This window comes from Diadema antillarum, unplaced genomic scaffold (assembly GCF_040938485.1).
Source record: "Diadema antillarum isolate AM-2024a unplaced genomic scaffold, OU_Dant_1.0 seq00000953_RagTag, whole genome shotgun sequence".
Classification (NCBI taxonomy): domain Eukaryota; kingdom Metazoa; phylum Echinodermata; class Echinoidea; order Diadematoida; family Diadematidae; genus Diadema; species Diadema antillarum.
In genome coordinates, this window is record NW_027271801.1 from 519,181 (window position 1) to 544,217 (window position 25,037).

The 25,037-nt window shown below is 39.1% G+C and overlaps 1 protein-coding gene across 5 annotated transcripts in view; it reads left to right on the forward strand.

Moving 5' to 3' along the window:
* LOC139741773 (excitatory amino acid transporter-like) overlaps positions 1 to 25,037 on the forward strand; it is a 149,758-nt gene that overhangs the window by 115,904 nt on the left and 8,817 nt on the right. For 3 of the 5 annotated variants that reach the window (XM_071652361.1, XM_071652359.1, XM_071652362.1), the window contains 4 exons: positions 10,444 to 10,801; positions 11,256 to 11,463; positions 19,909 to 19,951; positions 20,798 to 20,975. In XM_071652361.1, coding sequence (XP_071508462.1) covers positions 10,519 to 10,801; positions 11,256 to 11,463; positions 19,909 to 19,951; positions 20,798 to 20,975 — 712 coding nt within the window. In that variant the 5' untranslated portion in view covers positions 10,444 to 10,518. Of the gene's footprint in view, positions 1 to 10,440; positions 10,802 to 11,255; positions 11,464 to 19,908; positions 19,952 to 20,797; positions 20,976 to 25,037 lie in introns of all 5 variants that reach the window. The other 2 variants (XM_071652360.1, XM_071652358.1) reach the window with 1 other exon arrangement.

The following is a 25,037-nucleotide window of genomic DNA, read 5'->3' on the forward strand; positions in this document are numbered from 1 at the left end:
ACTCCCTCCCCCTCCCCCTCCCCCACCCCTTTCCCCTGGTTTACAAAATAGTCATCTTCACTCATAGGCTGCATCAGGCGAGCATGTTAAGAATTGTTTGTTGACTGAGCGGCTCATGTTAGTTCTCTTTTACTTCAGCTGGTATTGTCTTGGGGGCCTTCCAGATAGGCCAGTGTTGATTGGAAGAGCTCTGGGCAAGATGACAAGATCCATTTGCACAGGGCAGCTTGCTCTTCACTTTTCCTGCAAGGTCACAGACAAGGGCAGGGAGCAGGAATGAGCACATTTCTCTCTGCACAATCCACTGAATATGTAGATATTGGGAGAAAGTTTGAAGAGACACATGCGGAATGAGAAATGTCTTGGGGAATCAAGGGATATGCATTCCTTGAGGACACTTGGGTTGACTGTTTTTCTATCTAATACCCCGTTTATAGCCCCCTTCGGTAGGTTGTTCCATGTTTACCCCAGATGATGGGGACTCTGAAATGGTCATGGAATAAAGCTCAAAGCACGAGTCTTTGGTGAGTCTGATGTTAGTCTGATACCCCATTTAGAGTCCCCTGAAACATGGTACAACCTCTATAGGTCGTGCCATGTTTGTGCCAGATGATGGGGACTAAACGGTCATGGCGCAAAACATCTAGTACAAGTCTGGAGTGAGTCTGGCTTGAATACCATGCTAGACAGCCTAGCACGAGTCTAGCACAACCCGTAGAGGTTGTGCCATGTTCACACCAGACAAGGGGACTCTAAACAGTCTTAGATTGAACAAGGTGTGAGCTCAGCAGACACTTCCGGTGACTTGTACTGTTTATGGCAGAGTGCACATATATGTGTGCACAAAAAACTGCCACCTCTCTTTCGGAGAAATGCCCACCTACTGGTTTACATAGAAACGTATGCCAACCTCGTGCTAGACAACCAGGGGACTCTAAACGGAGTCTGAAATCCGGTGACTTGCGCTGTTTGTGGCGGAGTGCACATATATACGTGCACAAAAAACTGTCACTGCTCTCTAGGAGAAATGCCCGCCTACCAAAGCTTCTACACACTACGTAAGGTAGTCAACTCTCCTGATTTTACACGGCCGCTGATGAAACGGAAGTGGCTGCCGCCCACTAGCGTTGAGCAGGTATAGATCGAACAAACGTTAGCCTTTTGCAAAGGAAGCTCACAATAATTTGTGGATGTCATTGTCACAGCAAGTGTAGCGACCTGCGAGCAGAGCTGAGTGAGCTATGTGCGAGTCTACTGCTCGCTGTGACCAGGGAGGTGAGACAAAAACTTGCTGTGCGCAGTCTTTTGGAAATCGAAATAATGATAACCTGCTGATGGTTTAGTGTAGCTATTGATGCAGTTTGATGCACTGCCTCAGTTCTTGGATTTACACGTGATTCTTTACAGAAAATTCCTTCTTTTTTGTTCTAGCCTGTCTTGGTCCTACACAAACATATCGGGAAAGTACAGCTCACCTGGAAACTTTATCACTCAGCGCTAGTTGGCGCACTCCTTAAAAATCCCACAATTCCAGGTGGCAGCATTTCACATTTCGACTGACAGTTGACCATCTTATGTAGTGTTGTAGGATCTTTGCCACCTACTGGTTTCCATAGGAACGTATGTTGGCCTCGTGATAGGCGACCAAGAAAATCTAAACGGACGGGATCTCTCTCAAGTCCACTGAGTTAGAATAGAAAAAAAAATGCTCATTTTCATCTGGCATATCCACCAGATGTCCTCCCGAGGTCTTCCTAGACAAAGGGGAATCTAAACATGCAGGGTATGAGGTAAAGATTTGCTGTAAACTAATGGAGCACGTTTTAGCCAGCAAAATTATGAAGCACGGGGACGAAAATAACATCATTTTCCCCCTGCAATATGGCTTCCGTAAGAACATGTCATGTGAACAACAATTACTTGGTTTCACAAGCGATTTACATAGGAACTTGGAAGCAGGACGTCAAACGGATGTTATAGTCATGGATTTTTCAAAAGCTTTTGACAAGGTTGGGCATGAGCGGCTTTTACGTAAACTGGACTACTACGGTATCAGGGGGAAAAATCTGAAATGGATTCAAAGTTTTCTCAATGGAAGAAGTCAGAGGGTCGTTTTGGATGGTATTAAATCTTCTTCAGTAGCGGTAGGATCTGGAGTGCCTCAGGGGTCGGTTCTTGGGCCTTGCCTCTTTCTACTTTACATCAATGACTTGCCTGATGGTCTCGCGTCAAAGGTTCGCCTTTTTGCTGATGATGCAATTTCTTACATGACTATCGACAATCAACATCATACGCAAAATCTTCAAGAGGACCTAAACAAAATTGGTGACTGGGCGAAAAAATGGATGATGGATTTGAACACAGATAAATGTAAGGTTTTGACGATATCCAGGAAAAGAAGTAAGGTGCAACACGTGTATCATCTAAATAACGCCCCTCTTGAATCTGTTGAATCCGTGAAGTACTTGGGTGTAACCATCACTTCTGATTTGAAGTGGACCCAACACATCAACAATACTGTCAATAAAGCCAATAACGTGCTTGCATTTCTAAAACGCAATCTTCGCATAAAATCTTCTGATGTTAAAGCCACAGCTTACAAAACATTGGTTCGACCAATTGTTGAGTATGCTTCCACAGTTTGGGACCCATCTACCAAGAACCTAATCCACCAAGTGGAAATGGTCCAGAGAAGAGCTGCGCGATTCACTTTAAATCGCTACCATAACACCTCGAGTGTCACCAAAATGCTACAAGAACTTAATTGGACCACTCTGGAACAGCGCAGAGAAAATGACAGGCTAATTATGATGTACAAAATACACAATAATCTCACTCCTCTTTCAGCACAGGACTATATCATCAAACAGGCTACTCAGTTAACGAGAGCCTCGCAACCACACTCCTATCAGGTACCATATTCGAGAACTGAATCGCATCGCCATTCGTTCTTCCCAAGAACTGTAAGGAACTGGAATTCCCTGTCGTCAGAAATTGTTTCAGCGCCATCTGTGGGATCATTTCGAAACCGTCTAACGGTTGATCACAGTGGCTAGTATTTTCGTCAAATTTTCTATGTGCTTGTAAATATCTGTAAATAAATTGTATTATAATGTAAATAGCACCAGTCTGCAAGAATCTTCAGTCTATTGAAGGAGGCAGACTTAATCAGAAGAAGAAGAAGAAAGATGAGGTTATGCTAGACTGCTAGTGCGAGTCTAGTGCTACCTCCAGAGGTTGTGCTAGACTCTTGACAGATGAGGGGACTGTAAACAGTCTCATTGTGAACACGGCTCATGCTTCCAGAGACTTGCACTGTTTGCGGCGGAGTGCGCCGCATAGGAAAGAAACTGCCGCCTCCCTCGAGGAGAGACATCCGGCCACTAGTTTCCATAGAAATGTATGGCAACCTTGCTCTAGACGACCAGTGGACTCTAAACAGAGGGTCTCTCTCACCTCTCCGATATGTTAGCATAATAGCGTTTTTTTTTCCGTTTGGCATGTCCTCTGGAGGTCCTTATGAGGTCCTCCTATACGGAGGGACTTCAAACAGGGTATAACTATCTAACTATCAACTGAAAAAAGAGCACTCTCCTTTTTGTCTGGCATGTCCGCCAGAGGTCATGCTAAGGTCCTCAAACGGTGCGTTTATCAACTCTTTTTCTCGGCAGAAACAGGTTTTCCAAACGGCTTTCAGGGAATTTTTATGAGATGATAAATGCAAAGCTGTTTTGATTATGGTGTTCGGAAAGCCTTTTTGAAAACCGCAAATTTGTGCTTTCAGAAACAGGTTTCCGAAACAGGTTTCCAGTTCTAGAAGCCCTTTGAAGCAAGATAAACACAAAGCTGTTTTGAAATGGCTTTGTACTGCAGTTACAGTATATGACCCCTTCTCCTCAGGTCATATTGCACAATGCAGCTGCGAAGTGACAAGGCCAGTTTTCGTGTTCGCAATGAGTTGATAAACGCAACTATTTTGGAAGCCGGTCATTTCTAAAGGGCTTTGGAAACGGCTTTTGAAAGCCGTTTCAAACAGGGGAAAGATGATAATCGCAGCCTTAGATGACGGACTCTAAACAGGATGTAACCGTCTAACTACATAACTTTTTGCACCATGAAACTTTTGCCAATTGTCCGTGACATTCAACGCATTGTGTAGACAAAACCTTTCATATGCATTTTACTTATGCAAATCTTGGCTCCTCTCAAATTTAATGAAAGTTTCAATGGATGTGAAAATTTCTGGTTTTACAATACCTTGGATTCAAGAAAGAAAGAGCAAAGTCAATGGTTATATTCCATTTTTTTTTTTGGGGGGGGGGCAAAGAGATAATGTGTGTTTCTGGTCACATTATAATGAAGAAAAACAACAACAACAACAAATGCATTCAGGGTGCACTAACCCATATCAACTTCCTGACCTAGTTCAAATGGATAGATTTGATCCACATCATCCTGATTGGTGCTGAACTACAGGTCTGTCATTGCTTGGCAACGGCACTGACTGGTCAGGTTCAAAGCAACAACAGAAGCAGAGTTAAGCCATTCGCTGAACTGTCTGTAATTGATTTGATTCCACGTAGACTATCCTTTTCATTTTTTCCCCTGCTTGTATCTGTTTTCTGTCTTCTGTGAATCTATCTTTCCTCTCCTATCTTCTGTCTGTCTTTGTCTACCTGAGATTTTGATTTTGTGATTTTTTATCATGGCAGATGGTCCAAAGATTGCATAAAATCTCCCGTGTTGTAATCACACATTGGTTCAAACATTCTGCCTATGTACAAACAATACTAGACAATGGAGAAGACTGCACTCTCCTCTTCAATATCCTCCAGGGTGATGCTCTGTGTGCACTTTCAGAAGCAAATGAAATCAATGCAGTCCAATTTGACATGTCAGGGCAAATAAATGAATAGGGACTCACTCTTGTTTGCAAAGTGATAAGAGCTGGAGATGGCTATCATTTAACCATAACATGCTGTGTTATGCCAGTTGCTGCCATTATCTTGTCATAGTCCAGGTGTTTCGATGTGTTGATTTTGGCCCTGCTGAGATGGATGTCCGATATGAACTAGAGGGTTCCCCAGGGAGAGATTCATATTTCATGATCATGACGAAACAAAAGCAGCATATGAATGGAAAGCTTCAGGAAACTGGAATGAATAGTATGAAAGATGTGACCATTTTAATGTCAGTCAGTCACCCAGAATGGCAGTCTGTGATTATGTTGAAACAGATGTCTTGCAAATGTGACCATTTCATAGTCAAGTGTTACTTTCATGACACTCATTAGTGGTGTTTCTATCATGAAACTTTATATTTCCAGATATATATATTCTTTATGACTCTTTTCAAAATATGCCAAGAATATCACATTAAACTAATATTCCTTCAAAGGGGAATATTAGTTATTGTGAAGGCAAGTCCAACAGAAGAAAAAGGCAAACAGTACACATTGTGATTGTGTTTTTAGAAAGATGTTGAATGGCTTCATACTTGCAGCATCTCTACACCCCCACTTTTATTCTTTGTCAGTCTAAATATTGACAACTGGTAAAAATGTTAAAGGGTGTGTACAGTTCTGGTCGAGGTGAAGATTTAGCTTTTAACGTTTTGCTAGATATTCAGAAACCACTCTATAAGATATCAAAGAGCATGCAGTTCTAAGGGGAATCAAAAGTTTATTCGATGAAAATTGGTTTTGAAATGGCTGAGATATCCAAAAACAAGGTGAAACAAAGAGATCCTAATAAATTTGTGGCATGTCGCCTTTTATTATTAGCACTTTTTTGGATATCTCAGCCATTTGAAAACCAATTTTCATCAAATAAACGTTGAATCCTTCTTAAAATTACATGCTCTTTAATATTTCATAAGAGGCTTTTTATGCCTCCGCCACGAAGTGGTGCCGGAGGCATTATGTTTTCGGGTTGTCCGTCCGTCCGTCCGTCCGTCCGTCCGTCCTTCCGTCCGTCCGTCCGTCCTTCCGTCCGTCCTTCCGTCCGTAATGAATTTTGTGGACAAGGTAACTATCAAAACCTTTTGAGGTATCCTAATGAAACTTGGCATGTATGTGTATTAGGGGGTGAAGTTGTGCCTATCAACTTTTGGGTGCACATGCTCAAGGTCAAAGGTCAAAAGGTCAAGGTCAAATACATTAAATCTCACTATTTCCATCATAACTATGCAATGCCTGAAGATATTTTCTTGAAACTTAGTGTATACATGTATTACCCAATTAAGATTCTCTTGTGAAAGTTTGGGTCATGAGGTCAAAGGTCAAAGGTCAAAAGGTCAAGTAAAAATATTAAAACTTCACCTTTTTTCTCTGTACCTTGGAAATTGTTCAAGGTCTCTTCATGGAACATAGTATATATACATGTACTGACTGGCAGTGATTATCTAGAGAATTTAGGGTTCATGGGGTCAAAGGTCAGGGTCAAAGGTCAAGGGCAACACTTCAAAATTTTACTAAATATTTCCCTCATGTTTGTGCAATGCCAGCAGGATTTTTCTTTTTTTTTTTACACTAGGTATATGCATGTTTAACCTAATAGAGATTCTCTGGAAAGTTTTTTTTTTCTTTTGTTTTTGCCTCAAAGGTCAAAAGGTCAAAGATCAAGTGAAAGTGCTGAACTAAATTTTTCCTCCATATCTCTGAAGTGGCTCAAGTTATCTTGAAACGTACTACATATTTATGCATTTTCTGCCTGACAGTGATTATCTTATGAATTTTAGGGTCAAAGGCCAGATGAAAATGGTAACAATTTACTATTCAATACAGAAAGTGCACTTTTTCTCCATACCTTGAAAATTACTCAATGCATAAACATATGAATGGGTCAAAGTCAAGTTAAAGTCCGTAAATCCCAAATACATGCTCTCCTATTCATCCAATTAAACCTAGGTCATGGAAGGTGAGCATTCAACACATTTGTGACAAACCTGTCATTTTAACATTTTGCCAATTTTGTGAAAATGTAATCTCACATTGTCCACATGTACTTTTTAGACCTATTAGGAGAATCATGCATTATGGCGGAGGCATACCAGTCGCCATAGCGACATTTCTAGTTATTACCTCACTTAGGAATTTTGAAAACATGAATCCCTACCTCAACCAGTACTGTACAGTCCCTTTAAATGTCCACAACTTAATGATTGTTCTTTATATGAGCTTGCTAATGAAAATTGTTGTTATCTACATACTATTGAAATCTGTAATAAACCTTTACCTAAAGCTTGTCACCGTAACTGTCTGATACAATATACTGTTTTGACCTTATTTCCCTCTTTTTGTGATATCACCGTATCCGCCCTCCATTTTCTCATTTTCTCCAAGCTTAACTCTTTCCTCAGAATCTCTTATTGCCCTTTAAACCCTTTTTTTTTTTTGTAGTACCTGGATAAACAGGTATGATCAGAGATGCAAATACCAGTAGTATTTGTAAATAGAGAGAAAGAGAGATGTATGTATCTGTGTCTCCTTGTCACGAGTGTGTTGAGAGCACTGACCTCTTAGCAACATTTTACCAAATACTCATTACGTGACCAAGACAAAGCATTTTGAGGCCCACACGAGACATGTTAAAATCTACACCAAACCTCTGCTGGATGCTTGCTCCTGAAATATATCAAACTTTGAAATTCCTCTGAGAAACAAAATAATGCTGGGCAAATTTGACTCTCTACTCCCGTATGTTCATTCAGAGTTGTGTGTATCGTATGGCAGAGTGTCAGTAATGCTCAAGCAATCTCAGCTGTCTTGTGCCTCTGAATAGTAGTTATGAAATTCATTAAATGTCCAACCTCAGTTATCAGGCCATGTTGGAACTGGCAGCCATCGGGATAGGTGATGTTGTTTGATAAGAGAGATATGTTCAAGGACAACACCGTCCAGCAAGTTGAGTTCTAGGTATACATATGGCATTGCCGGTTTATTATGACCGCAATGAGGACATTGCCATGTTTCGTAAATTCTAAGGACATGGAAAAGATGAAATGTTAGTCAAATAACCTGTCTTGTGTGGCTTTAAGTTTGTTTCTTTAGGCTGGCTGACAAGTCAAGATAATCAAACATGGGAGCTGTCTTTGAATTCTCACTCTCCCATCTCCATTGTCAGACTTTCAAATGAGCAGAATCCTTTTGGCAGAAGCATTTTGGTTGGTATGAGTATACAAAGTGTATCATGGTGATCAGCTCTACTGACTTTCTCATTGCATAGAATTTGCAAGAGAATTGTTATTTCGCATTTGCTTTTAGTGAAGTTGAGCACTGAAAAACATCAAAACGCAAACACAGTTGTGTGCTGGCCTTTGTTCAGATAATAGAGAGTTATAGAAGAGTAATGGCTGGATGACTGAGGTTGGACTGTACTTGATAATCAGTGAAGGGGGACAAGAAATTATTTCAACCCTGAAGAGATTTTGTCATAAAACCTATTCACTCACAAGAATTGTCCATTTTCGGATGGGTGATTGCAAAATTAAAAAGAGTTTTACTTGTCACTGTTGATATTTCGGCTGCAAGCAAAGCACTTTAAAATCTTTGAACTAGCAGTGACTGGAGCGTAGTAAAAGGTACCCTCAATAGATTCATTTTATGGGGGGATTTTATGTTGCATTTGCACACTGGACAATACAAAATATCACAGGGATTATTTTTAACATAATGAGGATGGCTTGGTTCTTGTATTGCAATGTCAGTCACAATCAATGATATTCATACATAAACTGGTGAATTTGATAAACTGGAGTTGGAACAAAATGCACAAATGATTGTGAAAGAATCAAACAGTGTTAGATTCAATTTTTCCTATGTATTTTCATGTATTGTGTTATTTCTTAAACTGAAATGTTCACACTGAAGTTTAGATTTCTAGCTAGTAGATGCTTATAAATGTATGCACAAATTTCTTGAAATAACCGCTTTTTGGACTAGATCTATATCAGGACTAAAGGGCTTCCCATCCATGTGTATGAAAACAAGAAAAAATGGTGTAGTTCTTTTTAGCTTCCAACAAGAAGTTCTTTTGATCAATGCTATCAGGCAACTGTAATATGCCAATCTTTACGTCCATGCTTATGATGGAATCAAGATAATGTTATCATCCCTCAAATGGGAAGTGTATGGTGAAAAAACTTTTTTTTATCATTTTGTTGCTAAATGTATCACTCCATTGACTGCGAATCACCTTACATTTTTCTCTGTTGTTTCCATGAATAACATTTTCGAGATTTGTTTATGGTAAGGATGTAACAAAGTCCCCATCCACGAAGGGATGTGTAATGTCTTTAGTTTTCTGAACTCACTTTGTAGGAAAAAATGAATAAAAGTTCATGTGAAAGCCAAAGGGAGAACTAGGAAGCTGCCACATCAGAGCAGCTAAACTGCTTTTGTGATTGTGACCATTATCGTTGTTTCTTCAAAACATGTGAAGCTTTCAATCTCATAACTTTATATTCAGTGGCAGGGCCAGGCGGGGTACACCGGGCGCACCCCCCCCCCCTTCTTAATTTTTGTTAAAACAAATGAAATAGAAAGAACAATGGGGGGGGGGGGCATGTGTGCCCCTCTTTTAGAGATACCCCTCTACGGAATTCGTGGATCTGCCCCTGATATTGTTATTACATCTGAAAGAAGCTTTAACTCCACTGTATAGGTCATTTTGCAGTAATTTTAGGAGTTAACTAGAATATGTGGTAAACATATTCAAGTAACCCTAAGACAACACGCAGAAAACAGTAGCTGTTCAACTTTCATTTGATGTTATGTCCATTAACAAAATGAACAGTTTCACCATTATAGCAAGGTACAACAAATTCCTTCGGATACTTCGCACGAGGGCTTTACTTTGTGTGTAGATTTGTATTTAAGGTTCTCATTTTTTTTTTGGGGGGGGGTGATGGGCTGGTAGACATCCAAAGTATATGGAAATATGTATATTTGAACACCTATAACACTCTTTATATACATTACCCTTTTTATTTTTTTCTTAACCCTTTTCAAAATGAGAAATGGTGATAGATTCCATTATATATATATATATATATATATATATATATATATATATATATATATATATATATATATATATATACTTTTTATCAGTTGTGTACTTGACCAAACACTATAATGAATATGATAGAGCTGACAGAACTGCATAAACCATAAATGATACCAAGTTTGGCACTGGACGGTTATTGTTGATGGCAAGCTACCTCATGATTTCTAATCTTTCAGTTCCAATGACATAAGTGGCAAGCACCACCCTTGATGTAAATGACCCAACTTTAATAGTTATGAGAGTTAATTTATAAATTATACTTGCTCTTGATTGTGATATGCTCACCTACAAAGAACTGTAGGATTAAATTTCATGTCTTGGCAGTGATTAAAGGGGATTATTTTTCTTGTTTCATCCACCTTTGTACTTATAGCAGTCTCAGGTCAGTGAAGTACAACCGGAGACCTTTTAGCACTCCCATACACTCACGTCAGTCAATCACAAATCCAACATGGGTGAATCAGATGGAATGGAAGTGGAGTCTGGGAAGAGGGCATACATTTTGCGACCACGCCTCAGGAACTGGAAGAACAAGACCAAAGTATGGATGAGGAACAACCTCCTGCTGATCTTCACCTTGGCTGCAGTCCTCCTGGGCGTGTTTCTGGGCATGGGACTTCGTGCAGCCAAGCCCTCCAAAGATGCCATCCTCATGATTGGTTTCCCAGGAGATATCCTCATGAGGCTTCTGAAGATGTTAATCCTGCCACTCATCATCTCAAGTTTAATCACAGGTAAGCCACTAGTAAAGGGTAATATAATTTGTTTCTGAAAATTTCTTTCGCTTGATATTTGTCTTCTCCATGACATATTTTGGAGGAAAGTTGATCTTAAACTCTTAATGTTAAGATAGCTGAATGAAATTTATATATATGCAATCTTAAAAGAAATTGCACAATTCTTTATCAGATGGCTTTACTGATGTAGTTTTGAGAATTTGATTTGATTGGAGAATGTCTGTGAGTATGTGTGTGGAGAAAAAGAGGAAAGATGACATGAGAAGATGAATTTGGTGAATAGTGCAGGGGTGAGAGGAGACTGAACAGGAGGAGAAAGAGACATTTTGTCGTGGCAAATTTTTGTTGGCATTGGATGATTTATTCTAAATTCATAGGTTTTCTGAGGTGAAGTCCAACATTTCTATAACACTTTGAGGGCATGGTTTTATCGTTCTGACTCTCCATGCAGGCCTGACAGGACTGGATGCCAAGTCAAGTGGGAAGCTTGGTGCGCGGGCGCTGCTCTACTACTTCTGCACAACGTGCATCGCTGTCGTCATCGGCATCATCTTGGTCGTCGCCATTCACCCCGGTCGGGAGAACATCAAGGAGAATCTTGGCGAAGGCACTCAGACAAAAGAGCTCTCCACACTCGATGCTTTCCTAGATCTCCTCAGGTGAGGGTCGTGCAATATGAGCTAGCCACCACCCCCTCATAGGTGTTTTGGTTGTTGTTATTGCCATGGCTGCTGATCCTGTCGCTGTTTTTGTTATTCTAGCTTGTTCGTAGTGTTTCCAAAGGTAGCACTCCTCTTCTGCAGGTTCTGTTGAGTGAGAAAAATGTTCTTTGAACGTTATTCTTTTTTACTCTCTCTTTAGGTTACCTTCAAATAGGAAGCATGAAATGTTCACTCTTGAATTGACACTATGCTTGAAAATACAACATTTTGGTATATTTTCCTTTTCAGTCGAGAAGCTGAAAAAAGAAGACATCAGTCACATTCCAAACTTGTGACTGTCATAATGTGTTGTAAAAGAATGCTACTTGCTTCATATTCTGTTTTCAATCATACTGTCAATTGTTGTGCTGTACACAAACTTTACTGTGATTGTGAGATGATACTCATATTCTCATCCCTTAACAAGAAGCAAGCTTTTGGCCTGGCCTTACCCATTTAGTCTGTTCTTCACCCAGAACTGATTAATCCAACCTCAAATGATTTAGCAGGTGGTTTTGAGCCAAGTCTCGACAAAACAAGTACTAGACTGCCTCAGATGCTCCTTTGACTCCTTGCCTTCAAACAAATAGCTTTGGCCGAACTAGGCCATGTCATGACCTTTGCTTTGCTGTTTGCTGAAAGCTGGGTAAAGCGTATATCATGTTGCATGCACTCATTCCATGTCGTACATCTAAGTGTAGTTCATGATAATGCAGCAAATGCAGCCATCCCAAGTTCACGTTAGCCCACATGAGCTCCAGACCACCTATGAACAAGGTTTGCAAAGCGCTATGGACAAGGTCTGCAAAGCTATTAGTGCATTTCCATTCTCATCTTACACAATGAACTCTGAACATCATTTGAACAACATCCATGATAGAATGTTTTTAGAGTGCGGTGGCACAAGTTCAATACCACACTGTGTGTTAGGTTGCTTTCAATAGCATGTAATACATGATAGTTTTGTTCAATTGTATTTTTTTCGTCCGATTGGGATGAGCTGTTTGTTGACATTCTAGCCTCTAAAGAATTGTTGGTAATGGAGGTTAAAGCAGAGATTTGAGGTATCATTGAGGTCATTAACAGAGTGTGATGATTATGGGTTGCTGGAACCGCTCCCAGCGTTAATGTCAACATTCAGTTCATGGAATGATGACATCATCCATCCTCGAGCAGCAGTGACGATGCTTTTAGCAGTCATTTACAAAACTGGGGAGAACACTTTCAGTGGCATTCTGCCATTCATAGCTGTCAACAATTTAAGGTTGGAAACACTGGAGGAAAAGTTAATACCTTAGCACTTTAAAAAACATTGCAGAAAACAGCTCAGTAAGTATCTTGGAAAGTAATGTACGGAATGTTACTGCAAGAAAGCAAGGTAACTGCAGTGAGGTATTTGTGAATGAATGCTTTCAAGGGTATTGATATTTCGAACTTTGATTTTTTTTTCTGCTAATTCTTAATCGACAGTAAACTCACTAAGTTTAAAGATAGGCCAAACCTGCTCTTTGTGTTCAGTAATATCTATTCTGCCTGGTGTTCTTGGAGCCTTTCTACATTCTTACAGTGCCTGTGTCTGCAGGTATTTTAACTGTGATCTCTGTACTACAGTATATCCTCTTTTGTGTGTGTGTGCAAAAGCCATCTTTTGAAATGTGACTTTGCAGCCAGTTACAAAGAATTATCCAAAGCGTGGGAAATGAATCAAGTAACTTTGCTATTTTAGCTGGAAATCACAAAAGGCTTCATGATTCATTCACAATATGCCCGCAAGGAAGGCCATATCTCATGAAAACTCAGTTGTCAATTCACATTAATGTCAAACTAATTGATGATTCGAGGCATTGACTGTATGTGGATCATTTATATTCATCATGATTGTATTGTGTTTCTCTTAGAATAGTGATCTTTGGAATATTTTGTTACGGGTTCAGGGCGAACACCTATTGCAAGACACAAGTAAAACTCTTGCTGTATTTTATGCACATGTCTTGCAAATTGATGTCCTTGCACTTCCTCTGACAGATGCCTAGAAGCAGAACTTGTCATTCTATTCCAGTTAAGTTTTTTCCCCGTTTGATTAAGTGCTTGGTGCCTGAAGTGTACATATATCCAAGAGTATAAACTTCACCCATGTCTACATTGTAAATTCTAAACCCTGAACATAGACCCCAATTTTTGCCCAATTCTTAAAGCAGTAATCCTGATGCTTAGCTACCTGAATGCTGATTAAATTTGTCAAATACTGTAGGAGGTGGACCAAAGGGGAACAGACCAAATATAATGGCATGTATCCTGATGATTTATAACTGGATTTCATCGTAAGGGTGACACAATTAAATCAGTTGGCAGGCTTTCCTTATCTGTTGACTTGTAACCACCTGGGATGTCAATCATTACAGACTGTGGTGCAGCTAGACCCGTTTACTTTGAGTGAAAAGGTTGGGCTCAGCCCGGCCTTCCTTTCACTGTAAACGCTCAAAAGGCCAAATATGATACCAAAAACGGCCACGTATTTGGCCAAGCTCTGCAGGTAGTCTCGGCCCGGGCTCTGCCCGTGCTCGGCCTGGTCTTTTCTCACTGTAAATGCAAACTGGGCTAATTAAATGCGGTATCAAATTGCGACCGGTGGGCTCCCAATAATAATCATTTGTTTGCGAGCAGAGGGTCACTGCTGCAAAATATTAAAAGGTTTGAAATAAAAGCCCGGGCCGAGCCCTCCACTGTAAACGGACAGAATCGCGGGGCTGAGTACCGCAGTTGAGGCCAGGCTCAGCCTGGGCTCAGCTCGGGCTCGGCCCAGCCCTGCACTGTAAACGCTGTCTTAGACACAGCTAGTACTGGCTCTTCATTCTAGAATCCTAGCATATGATTTTGGAACACAGCTCTGGTGCTTAATCCTCCCTGCATATCAAAAAAAAAAAAAAAAAAAAAAAAAAAAAAAAAAAAAAAAAAAAAAATATATATATATATATATATATATATATATATATATATATATATATATATATATATATAATATATATATATATTATATATATCACTTAGAATATCAAAGTCATGCTTGAATTGAAATGAAATTTATGCTCCCAAATACCACAGCTTGAATCTTTTGTTTACATTTGTGGCCACCCAAGAGAAGTGTTGTACACAATTATGGATGAAAGCTACTTTATTTCGTCATTTAGTGAGTTTGTGCCATATTGTTCATCAATATTACAACTACAACGAGGATGTGCACCCACGTGATATCACCCTGACTGATACAGCATGAGGGATACTATACAGCTTACCCCAGGTTCAAGTACGTAAGAGTGTATGACTGAGTAAAGGGACAGTTTCATGCATATCTTAATACTGAAAGAATTTGGAAGGAGGTGAACTCCATCCCCTTGTGTTTTCCCTGATCGGAATTACCTGTCATAATTTGACAGATCTGCAGTGCACTCATGCCTCCCTTTGCCCGAAACCGTAATTTCCTGTTTTGTTTTGTGTATTCCCCTCTTGCTGAAATTCCAGCCCTACCCCCTTGACTGAATCTATAGCATATTTTTATCCAAAAGAGATATCAAGCAGTTTAAGGAATCTTAAACAGAGAGAACATGGAAAACAGATACTAGTAACTGAGAGGATGAGAGCACTGTAGTAAATTCTATGAAACAATAAATTGCAGTTTTATTACATCTCATTTCAGTTTCTTAATCCAAATACTATATAACTTCTCCAGTGAATGGATTTTTGTTTGTTTGTTTGTTTGTTTATTTATTTATTGTGTTGTTTGTTTGTTTGTTCATTTGTTTGTTTTTATGACAGTTGGCTCATTCAAAATTCAGTCTTTAGCAGGGAACATCAAGTTACGCGTAGTGTGTTCGGGGTAATGGCCATAGCTACTGGCAAGTCATGCATTGCATGCATTGAATAGGTATTCAGCAGGGAATGTAAATAGATTTCCTCAACGTTTTTGTGTGTTTGTATCTGTCTTTTTTCTCCGGAGATATCTTTGACATATCAAGTTGATAGATGCAGAAATTCCCTTAAGAAAGATGTGACCAAGGGAAAGTATAGGGAGAGAACCTCCTCTCTTCTTTATTACAACCGTGTCACATCTAGTAGTGAGCGGAAAGCTTGACAAACTTTCCACTGCATAAGGATAAGAAACTTTACTGCTGTCTCAAAGAGCAGGTGAATAGTTGGTATGTAATGTTATGTTCTTAATGTTATGTTATATTATGTTATGTTATTAATGTTATATTATGTTATGTTATGTTATGTTATGTTATGTTATGTCATGTTATGTTATGTTATATGTCAAGATGTTTGAAAAGTGAAAGAGATTATAATATGTGTGATCATGATAAATACCACTGGTTCATAGAAATGTGAATGGAATTAGTTTAGACGTAATTTTGACCCATGAAGTAAAACATAGCTGTGTGAGTCCTCACAGTGACTTCATTCTCTATTCTATTTATTCACATATACACATGCCTTGTTTATGTGTGTGTGTATGTGTGGATTTTCAAAGGATTTCCCCCCTAATAACATATACAATGTATACATGCAGATTTGCACCTATATTGGCACAAGTTCTCAGAGAAATTTTCAACAGAACCTTTGTGTTTTGTTGTTGTTGTTGTTCTTAATTGAGTGGTAATGTCTTAGCCTAGACACTATATTCATAGTTTGTATCATGAATGATAGACCTCTCTTAGATACATTTTTTTTTCTCTCTCTCAGTGTTATAGGAACAAATTCCAATTTGAAGCTGTATGTTAAGGTGCTAATTAAAATGAGCTTGTAGGTTAATCAAGTGATAGGGACTTGTTATTGATGAAATGTAAGATGACTTATGATGTTGTGCTCATCAAAAACCTCGGTAATTTATTTCAGCAAATATGACTGTTATTATAGATGGTATATCTGTTTATTTATTTACAGTCTGATCTCTTCCATTCCATCTCACCCTTAGTTCTTCTATTTGCCTTCTGTTCGCTACCCTGTTCTGCTGTTCTTTCAGTGACGAATCCCGTCCACAACTCTGTCTCCCTCGAAAACACTTTTCTCAGAAGGTAGTCATTTATATTCTTTCAACTGACTGTACCTCTGCGTGTGGAATATAAAGTGACATACTTCGGTCTGCTGGATTCTCCCTTGATCTATGATGTTTACAGCGATGGCAGCTCAGACTTCTGGCAGCTCAGACTTCTGTCTCTGCAGAATTCGTCCTCTAATAGAACCCAGATGTGACTGCGCAGTTAGGTTATACAATACATTTAGCGATCCTGTCCCAGAATACGAGGATCAAATGTTTTCCATGGTAAACATTTTATATTTCAGTGTTTACACTGCCATAAAGGAACCATCAACTCTCAGTCAAAAGACGATGTCAGTCAGTAGATGATCATAAAGTGCCTACCCTTTTCAGATCAACATATCCAGTTGATTACAAGTGAACTTGTGCTAATTTAATGAAGAATTCTGTGTGCTGTTATTTCTAATTCTCTACCTTCATTCAGGTTTAAATGCAAAGCAGCAGCAAAAATAAAAGTCCCTTACTGCAGCCAGCACTGTGCACCCTACAACTCAAAAGAAAGGGCAGTGCAGTAGCTAACCCCTCCACACTTGGCAGCATTTGCAAATTCATTAGTTGTGTCAATATGAAAGCTTTCCAGACTAGAGTTCCTGTATGAATCATTACTTAAAATTATTAAGAGTTACCTGTGCGAAGGAGAAAGTATCTTTTTGTTCGGTTTTCCATCATTGGTTGAACAGGAATTCCTGGGAGGAGAACTTATACCAGAGAAGTATGACAGGTGCTTGTGGATGCACCAATTGAAGTATTGACTGCGACTGTTCTTAAAGGGGTATTACAGGTTGAATGAAATAAGCCATGAACAGTTAATAGGGAATCATATTCAGATTTACTTGTGTGTATAATTTGTGAACATTTACACCTGTTTTAGTGTGTGTATGTGTGGTTTGTGTGTGTGTGTGTGTGTGTGTGTGTGTGAGTGTGTATGTGGATATATATGTATTGTTTGCATGCAAACAGATCCACCATATGAGAAGTATAGCAATTCATCATTATGTTGTTGCTGGTGTTTTTTTGTCCCCGCCGAACGAGTGTGTGTGTCCGTGCGTCCGTGTGTCCGTCCGTGTGTCCGTGTGTGTGTCCGTGTGTGATCAAAATCTTCAATTTGCTACTTTTCTGTTATTTATGGGCCAATTTTTATTCTCTTTGCTTTATATGATAGCACTACATGGGAGCTTTGAAACATCTACACAGAATTTCAGTTGTGACCTTTGACCTTGACCTTTGACCTATATTGTACATTTTGTTACAAAATGCTACTCCTTTGCCATTTCAAACCCGATTTCGATTCTGTTTTCTTTATGTGATGGCACTAGTTGAGGGCTTCAAAACTTCTACACAGAATTTTGACCTTTGACTTCTTTGACCTTTGACCTTGATTTTTTGACCTGTATTGCAGATTTTGCTACAAAATGCTACTCCTTCGCCATTTCTAACCCGATTTCGATTCCGTTTGCTTTATGTGATGGCACTAGTTGAGGGCTTCAAAACTTCTACACAGAATTTTGACCTTTGACTTCTTTGACCTTTGACCTTGATTTTTTTACCTGTATTGTAGATTTTGCTACAAAATGCTACTCCTTCGCCATTTCTAACCTGATTTCGATTCCGTTTGTTTTATGTTATGGCACTAGATGAGGGCTTCAAAACTTCTACACAGAATTTTGACCTTTGACTTCTTTGACCTTTCACCTTGATTTTTTTTTACCTGTATTGTAGATTTTGCTACAAAATGCTACTCCTTCGCCATTTCTAACCCGATTTCAATTCTGTTTTCTTTATGTGATGGCACTAGGTGAGGGCTTCAAAACTTCTGTACAGAATTTTGACCTTTGACTTCTTTGACCTTTGACCTTGATTTTTTACCTATATTGTACATTGGCTACAAAATGCTACTCCTTCGCCATTTCTAACCCGATTTTGATTCCGTTTGCTCTATGTGATGGCACTAGGTGAGGGCTTCAAAACTTCTACACAGAATTTTGACCTTTGACTTCTTTGACCTTTGACCTTGATTTTTTACCTATATTGTACATTTTGCTACTAAATGCTTCTTCCGGCGGGGACATATATTACGCACCGTGTAATTTCTAGTTTTCCTTGTTTTTTTTCTATCAGTACTTTGTCATCTTCAGATCAACTGATCTACAAAAGAATGGCCCAAATACCTCAAATTAGCTTCTTCTTTTTTTTCTTCTTCTTATGGAAAATGGGTGGCTAGAATTGGAAAAAACTTGGAAGAATTAACAATGGGATATAAGATCATAGTTTGTAAAAATGAAGATGGGGGAGGCAAAATATTCCAAATTAGTTTCTTTTACATCATTTTTTACACTTTCACCTGATATTACAATTTGTGCAATGGTGATGGCGCCATCAGGGGAGTCCCTAGGTTTGGGCCCATATATCCAAATTCAATCCCGAATCTCAAGAGTTTTGAAATGGTTTGTCTCAGGCGGGTTCCCATTAAGGTCAAGTGTGTGGTTTAGGTGAGCCCCGAACCCATGGGTCTCTTGTTGCACATATCATTGTCCAGGACACTCAGAACAGATCACAACATAGGAATAACATTACATCCTGTAAAACAATTGATGATGTAACAGAAGAGTGGCAAAAAAAAAGAAGTCTAAATTGCAGACAGCAACAGAGATCTGATTGGATGTCTGCAACATTTTCTGCATATTTAGTTAATATGTATCACATTCTTTCTATGCAAATTATTGTTACAGGAGCCAGTAACCATAGTGTGGAAACTTGTTTCATTTCAGCTTCTAAGAATGTGTAAATGTGAATAATAAAACTTTTGTTTCATAAAATTCATAATACACCGGTGATTACTGTCAAGTATACACAGTACAGTATTTCAGGAGATGCATATCCCAGACAGTTAAAATGATAATTTCAATATGATATTTCCATTTATGAGTTTGTATTGATCATGGCCAAGAATATTCATATGTACATAGTATTTTTCAAGTGGAAAAAAAAAATAAACTGTGCTGTTTGTTTTTAGCCATTGATGCAAGATTGGTTTCATGTTCAGACCAATCACCTTATTTCTTTTATATCATACTTTGAGAGGCTCCCCCAGATTAACTTCCTATTCTTTACATGAGAAGTCTGCAAGCCTTTCCAGAACTTCAGCTAATGTAGTGCCTGATTGATTGACTTTGTATATTTTGAATCATGTTTTACATATAGTAATGCTCTACTGTAGTGAGACCATAATGCACTGAATCTCTCTGTTTGATTTGAATTTGGATATCCTAGTGCATCTTTTACAGTTTGTATGTTTCTCTTTATCTTTGCAGGAACTTCTTCCCAACAAACCTTGTGCAGGCATGCTTCCAGCAGGTAAGTAGAAGTGGTTTGCTATCATATCCAATGAAGAGGCTTGTCCAAAACTTATTACCCATATATGCAGGCTACCTCTAAGTGCTCCTCTGCTAGCCTAGGACATAAACCTGTTTATCTCACTATCATTTCCAGCTGAATATGCCTTTGTGTATCATACCCATTCTGTTGTGTTATGAGCTCAAGTGAGCTGTTGTGAGCAGTTGTCATCCTGTGTGCGTCGTCGTTCTTGTGCATGGTAGGTGTCGGTCATGTGGTGTGCATCGTGCGTCACTTTTTTCCCATGTTCCTCTTCTTGAAAACAGGTGGCGGGATTTTGTCTAAACTTGGCAAGAACCATCAAAAGGGGGGAGGGGATTATGATTGCTTCATATGGTGGTGCCCCCCTTGCCTCCCCCCCCCCCCCCCCCCCCCCCCCCGCCTTCTATTGGGCAAGACCTATATATTCTACATTAGCTAATTCTATAACTTTTTGTTTCTCTTTCACCTTCTTGTTTCTCTTTCACCTTCTTGAAATCAGGTTGCTGAATTTGACCAAACCAAAATCGGCAATGATGGGAGGGGTTTATAGTTTGTATTTATGGTGTTGGTGCCCCAGGGGTCCCCTAGGGCTGGGCCCAAATTCCCAAAATGAGAAGGCTGTTGCCCAAGGGGCCTGCAAGCAATCCCAAGTCTCAAGATTTTTGAAATAGTTTTCCTCGGGTGGAGTACCATTAAGGCGAAGTGCGCTGCTCAGATAAGCGATATTCCTACAGATCTCTCATTTCTGTTTTCTTGTTTTTCTTTTTTATATTTAAAAAAAAAAGACAATAGGTTTGATAGCTGGTTTAATTATTTCTTTGACAGACGCAAACCTACCTGGTCAAGGAGGATATCACAGAAGATGTGCCCTACAATGTTACCAACATCACGGTGTTTGAAGACGGTCTCAACAAGACAGAGAATTTTACCCACTATGAGACCATCGTTCTTGGCTCTCGGATGGTGCGTAAAGTTGGCTTTAAGAATGGCATGAATGTTCTGGGTAAGTTTATGTTCTGGTACATTACTCTCAATTTGGATCATATTGTTTGAAAGTCACCTTCTAATCCATGCGACCAAGTTTGTTTTTGAGAGTGTGCAGGAAAGTATGTTGCTTAGGAGGGCAGTCCTGTAATGGTTTGCTTTTAATATTTTGAGGCAGTATGGTAGCAGTTCACTAAGACCACAATCTAGGAATTCATGTTTGAATTCCTAGATGTTTGAGCACACATCCTGGTGGTACGAGATATGACTTCTGTAGGTTTAGAAATTGCTAATGATCAAAAAAAAAGTTACCAAATAAAGCTTCCACAGTAGTGTATTAAATTGCTTAGCTTTTACTTTACAATCAATATTTACATTCATACAGATGAAGGGAAAGACAGAAAGCAATAACATGTTTGTCAACATGAGTGAGGCAGGTAGACCACTGAGAAGATAGAAGAGTACAGTCAGATTATGTGAAATTGCATAGAAAAACCCAGCTCAGAAGGTTCATGAGAAGGAGACGGATCACAGTAGGAGAAGGAGAAAAGAGGCATACATTGTCAAAGTTTCGAGCTTCTTTCTCTTTCATTCAGACATGGTAAATTACTGGAGCTTATGATTATCCGTCTCTATTTTTTTTTCTTCAATATTACATGACAAAGTGGCAATGATAGTTTTGTTATGTGCCTCTCAAGAATTAGTTTTGAGTAGGATGTTCACTTTGTGATTTGACTTGCTTCGTTTGTCACAAATAATATTGTGCAGATTGTGTTGGAAATTATGCATGAATTAGAGACATAATTTCTTTGATGTGAGGCATTGCCTTAATAAATAACTACATTCAGTTCAGGTTTGTTTGAACGACTAATTTGCATCAAAAGAGTAATATGTTCAGATGAAATCATTTTTTCATAAGATACACAAAGTTGATTATTAATACAAAACCCTCATGTGCTATGATCTCTTACTTATTAACAATGACACCTGTTCTGGGAAAGAGTGGGAGTGTAGCTAATGATTTTATCTTATTTGCCATTATTGTGAATTTATTCATGGCAGTAACTGTAAACATCTTTTTAAAAAAAAATCAGTTTGTTTCCAGAAGTGTCACTTATATCTATCACTGACTTCAGAGTCTTACAGCTCTTCAAAATATGAAGGAAATTTGATTGCAAGAGTTGTGCTTTTTGTTTGCCTTTTCTTACTAGATTGAAGTGCATCATGACTTATTTTGAATGCCAGTATAAGTCTTAATGGTAGTGATATGAAGGTAGCACAAAAAAAATCAAACAGCTGTTTGTGTTTGTGTTTGTATTCATCAGTCATGTTATATGCTGCAATGTTTGGATTTGTTGTTGTTTTTGTCTCCTCTTTAATGGGTAGTGTAGCCTAGGATGATGCTGCCGGGTAGTTGAAGGGCTGTTCAAACAAACAAATTAACCCATGCCCATCCTAGGGAGACTTGTAAGGTTTAAATTGTTTGATTTTTTTTTTTTTTTTTTTACAGTGAAGATAGCACTGACTTGAATGAAGGTACAAGGTGGTCGAAGTGCTGTTCACACCGATATTAATATGCTCATCTCCCCAAGGGATTGTCATGCATTGCATGCACACATTGTTCCAACAAAATCCTGTTTTCTCTCACAACATACATGATATGCTTGCACCTTTTTTGGCTCTCTATAATGCGCATGTGCTGGTAGCCGTGAAACTTGACCGCATTGTCAAAAATGCCCGGGGGAGGAGGGGGAACTGATTCCAACTGACATTGGAAAGATTTCCCACCTCTCCTTCTCCTTGAACTTCCTCCCTCTTTCATCTTGTTTCCAGCTTTAAATGCTTTCCATTTGCTCCTGTTCTTTCAAATCTGTTCTTTAGCCAAACTGAGTTGGAACATGAAGCAACTAGATTTGTTTTTGAAGGGATGAGGGGGGGGGGGGGGGGGGGAGAAAGGGATCAATTTTTGCCACTTGATATTCTGCAGCTATTTTTAGAATTGAACAGATCATTGCATTGCAATTTCTATCAAGGGGGAACCAAATTGGGGCCTATTTTTTACATTTTCATTTTCTCCTTAGACACATACGGTCAAATTTGTCACCGAACTTGGCAGGCATTGTCTCTCTAGAGGATTTATATGTCATTATAGACACCATGGCCAGACCCCACCCCCCCCCCCCCCCCCTCCTCACGTTGATTTCAGAACCTTTACGTTAGAGATTTTAAAAGCAAAAGAAAAACCTTGTTAAAAACCGCAAATACTCAGAGTGAGTAAATACATTAATGAATGTACTTTCAAGGTTATTTAAAGTAGGTCCATGCATGCATGGTCAAAATTTCTATATACTTAGCAGGTATCTTTTTGCCAGTGTGATAGAAACTATAAAAATGGACACCATACTGCACCACCCCCCCCCCCAACATTTGCTATAGGTGAACTTGTGGTACTCAGGTTAGTGCAAGCCCTCCCCCCCCCCCCCCCCCACAATCTCTTGTCTACATCTCTGTCTATATATCTCTTCACCAATTGCATATAAGACAATTGGAAGTGATGCATGTTTGTCAGAATAGGTTCATCTTAGATGTCAAAGACTTTTTCCATAGTGTACCTTGGTAGTCACAGAAATTAAAGTTAATCGAAGTTTACCATGGTTGTTAAGGTATGTGTTTACGGTACGCAGGGAAGCCATGAAAGACTTGACAAATGTGACTCATACTTTAAGATAATTGGGAGTGCCCATTTGTGAAGTAGCGCTTTAAGCTCTTGCGCCGACATAGGATGGATTCTGTCTTCACCTGCTAGCTGCCCTACAATCGCACCTTTGTTGGCTGGAGTCTGGGGGAACAATTAGGACCCATTTCTGCCTGTTTTCTCACACACATACAGGTGGTTGTACACTTGAGTGGTTATGAAGAAGGTGGGAGGGTGGAAATCAAAGTCAACAGCCATGTGGAAAACATACAGCAGAAGTGTGTGTTCCGCATGAATGGATTGGCAAAGTTCTTTGTTATCGTATGGCAAATAAATATCAGTAGATTGAACATGCAGATTCACAGTATGAAATGTTTCGGTACAGTGTGAAATGTTTTGGTTCAGTACTTTCAGTTCAGAAGGTGATGTGAGAACAATGGAATTGTTCGTTGATATCATTTTCATTAACGTGACTTCATTATGTATTTTCTGGTTTGCTAACATGCAGCAACAAGATTACAGCTATATGTACATTGTACAACTGAAAGTACAAGAATCCTATCATATGCCAACCTTGGAATTGCAAATAATTAGATGACAATGAAAAAGAACACAAACCAAAAGTGAAACAAGAATTTAGCCAAAACGTCATCAAGATTATTTGAAAAAGAATAGCTATAGAAAAGATGAGCAACCTGATAGAGTCTAGGAATGTCATTTCAAATTTAGTAAAGATATTTTCCCTCAAATAATTTGTGAATATTTACCCATTAATAGTGTTTTCAGATTTTCATACCACTATCTTCCACTTCTTTAACCCTGTAGTTACCTCTGTATTTTCTATGAGGATTATGGTCACAGCATAAAGCTTCAACTTGTAATATGTGGAGGAATGTGAAAGGAAGGTTTGTTCTTCAAAGAATTTCCTCTTATTTCATACTAATGCTTGAGATATTCTTTAGCACTCAAAAGACAAAGTTGCCTCGTGAATATATCACATTGTCACCTTGACTGAAACACTGATGTGTGCACTTGATGAATTGTGTTTAGACCACAAATTGCTTACTTTTAATCATCATTCTGATGACGTTTCAAAGTGCTGCTTGTAACGTAAAGAGGATTGCACCTGTAATCCTAGTACAAACAGTCCAAGTGAGAACATCCCATACCTGAAAGGAAAGGTACAGGCCACGAGAGAAAAAGTCCTGAAGTGTGTCACTCCACCACAAAGGAGCCTTATTGAACAGGAGTTGGCTTGGCCCAGCTTGGAGAAGGCATGCAATTTGATTGGGCAGAGGAGAATTGAGCACAGATTGGCAACTAACCTTAACAGACTCCCAGTTATTTGTAGGGAATGTAGGGTGAAAGGCCAAGGGAATTCTGCCA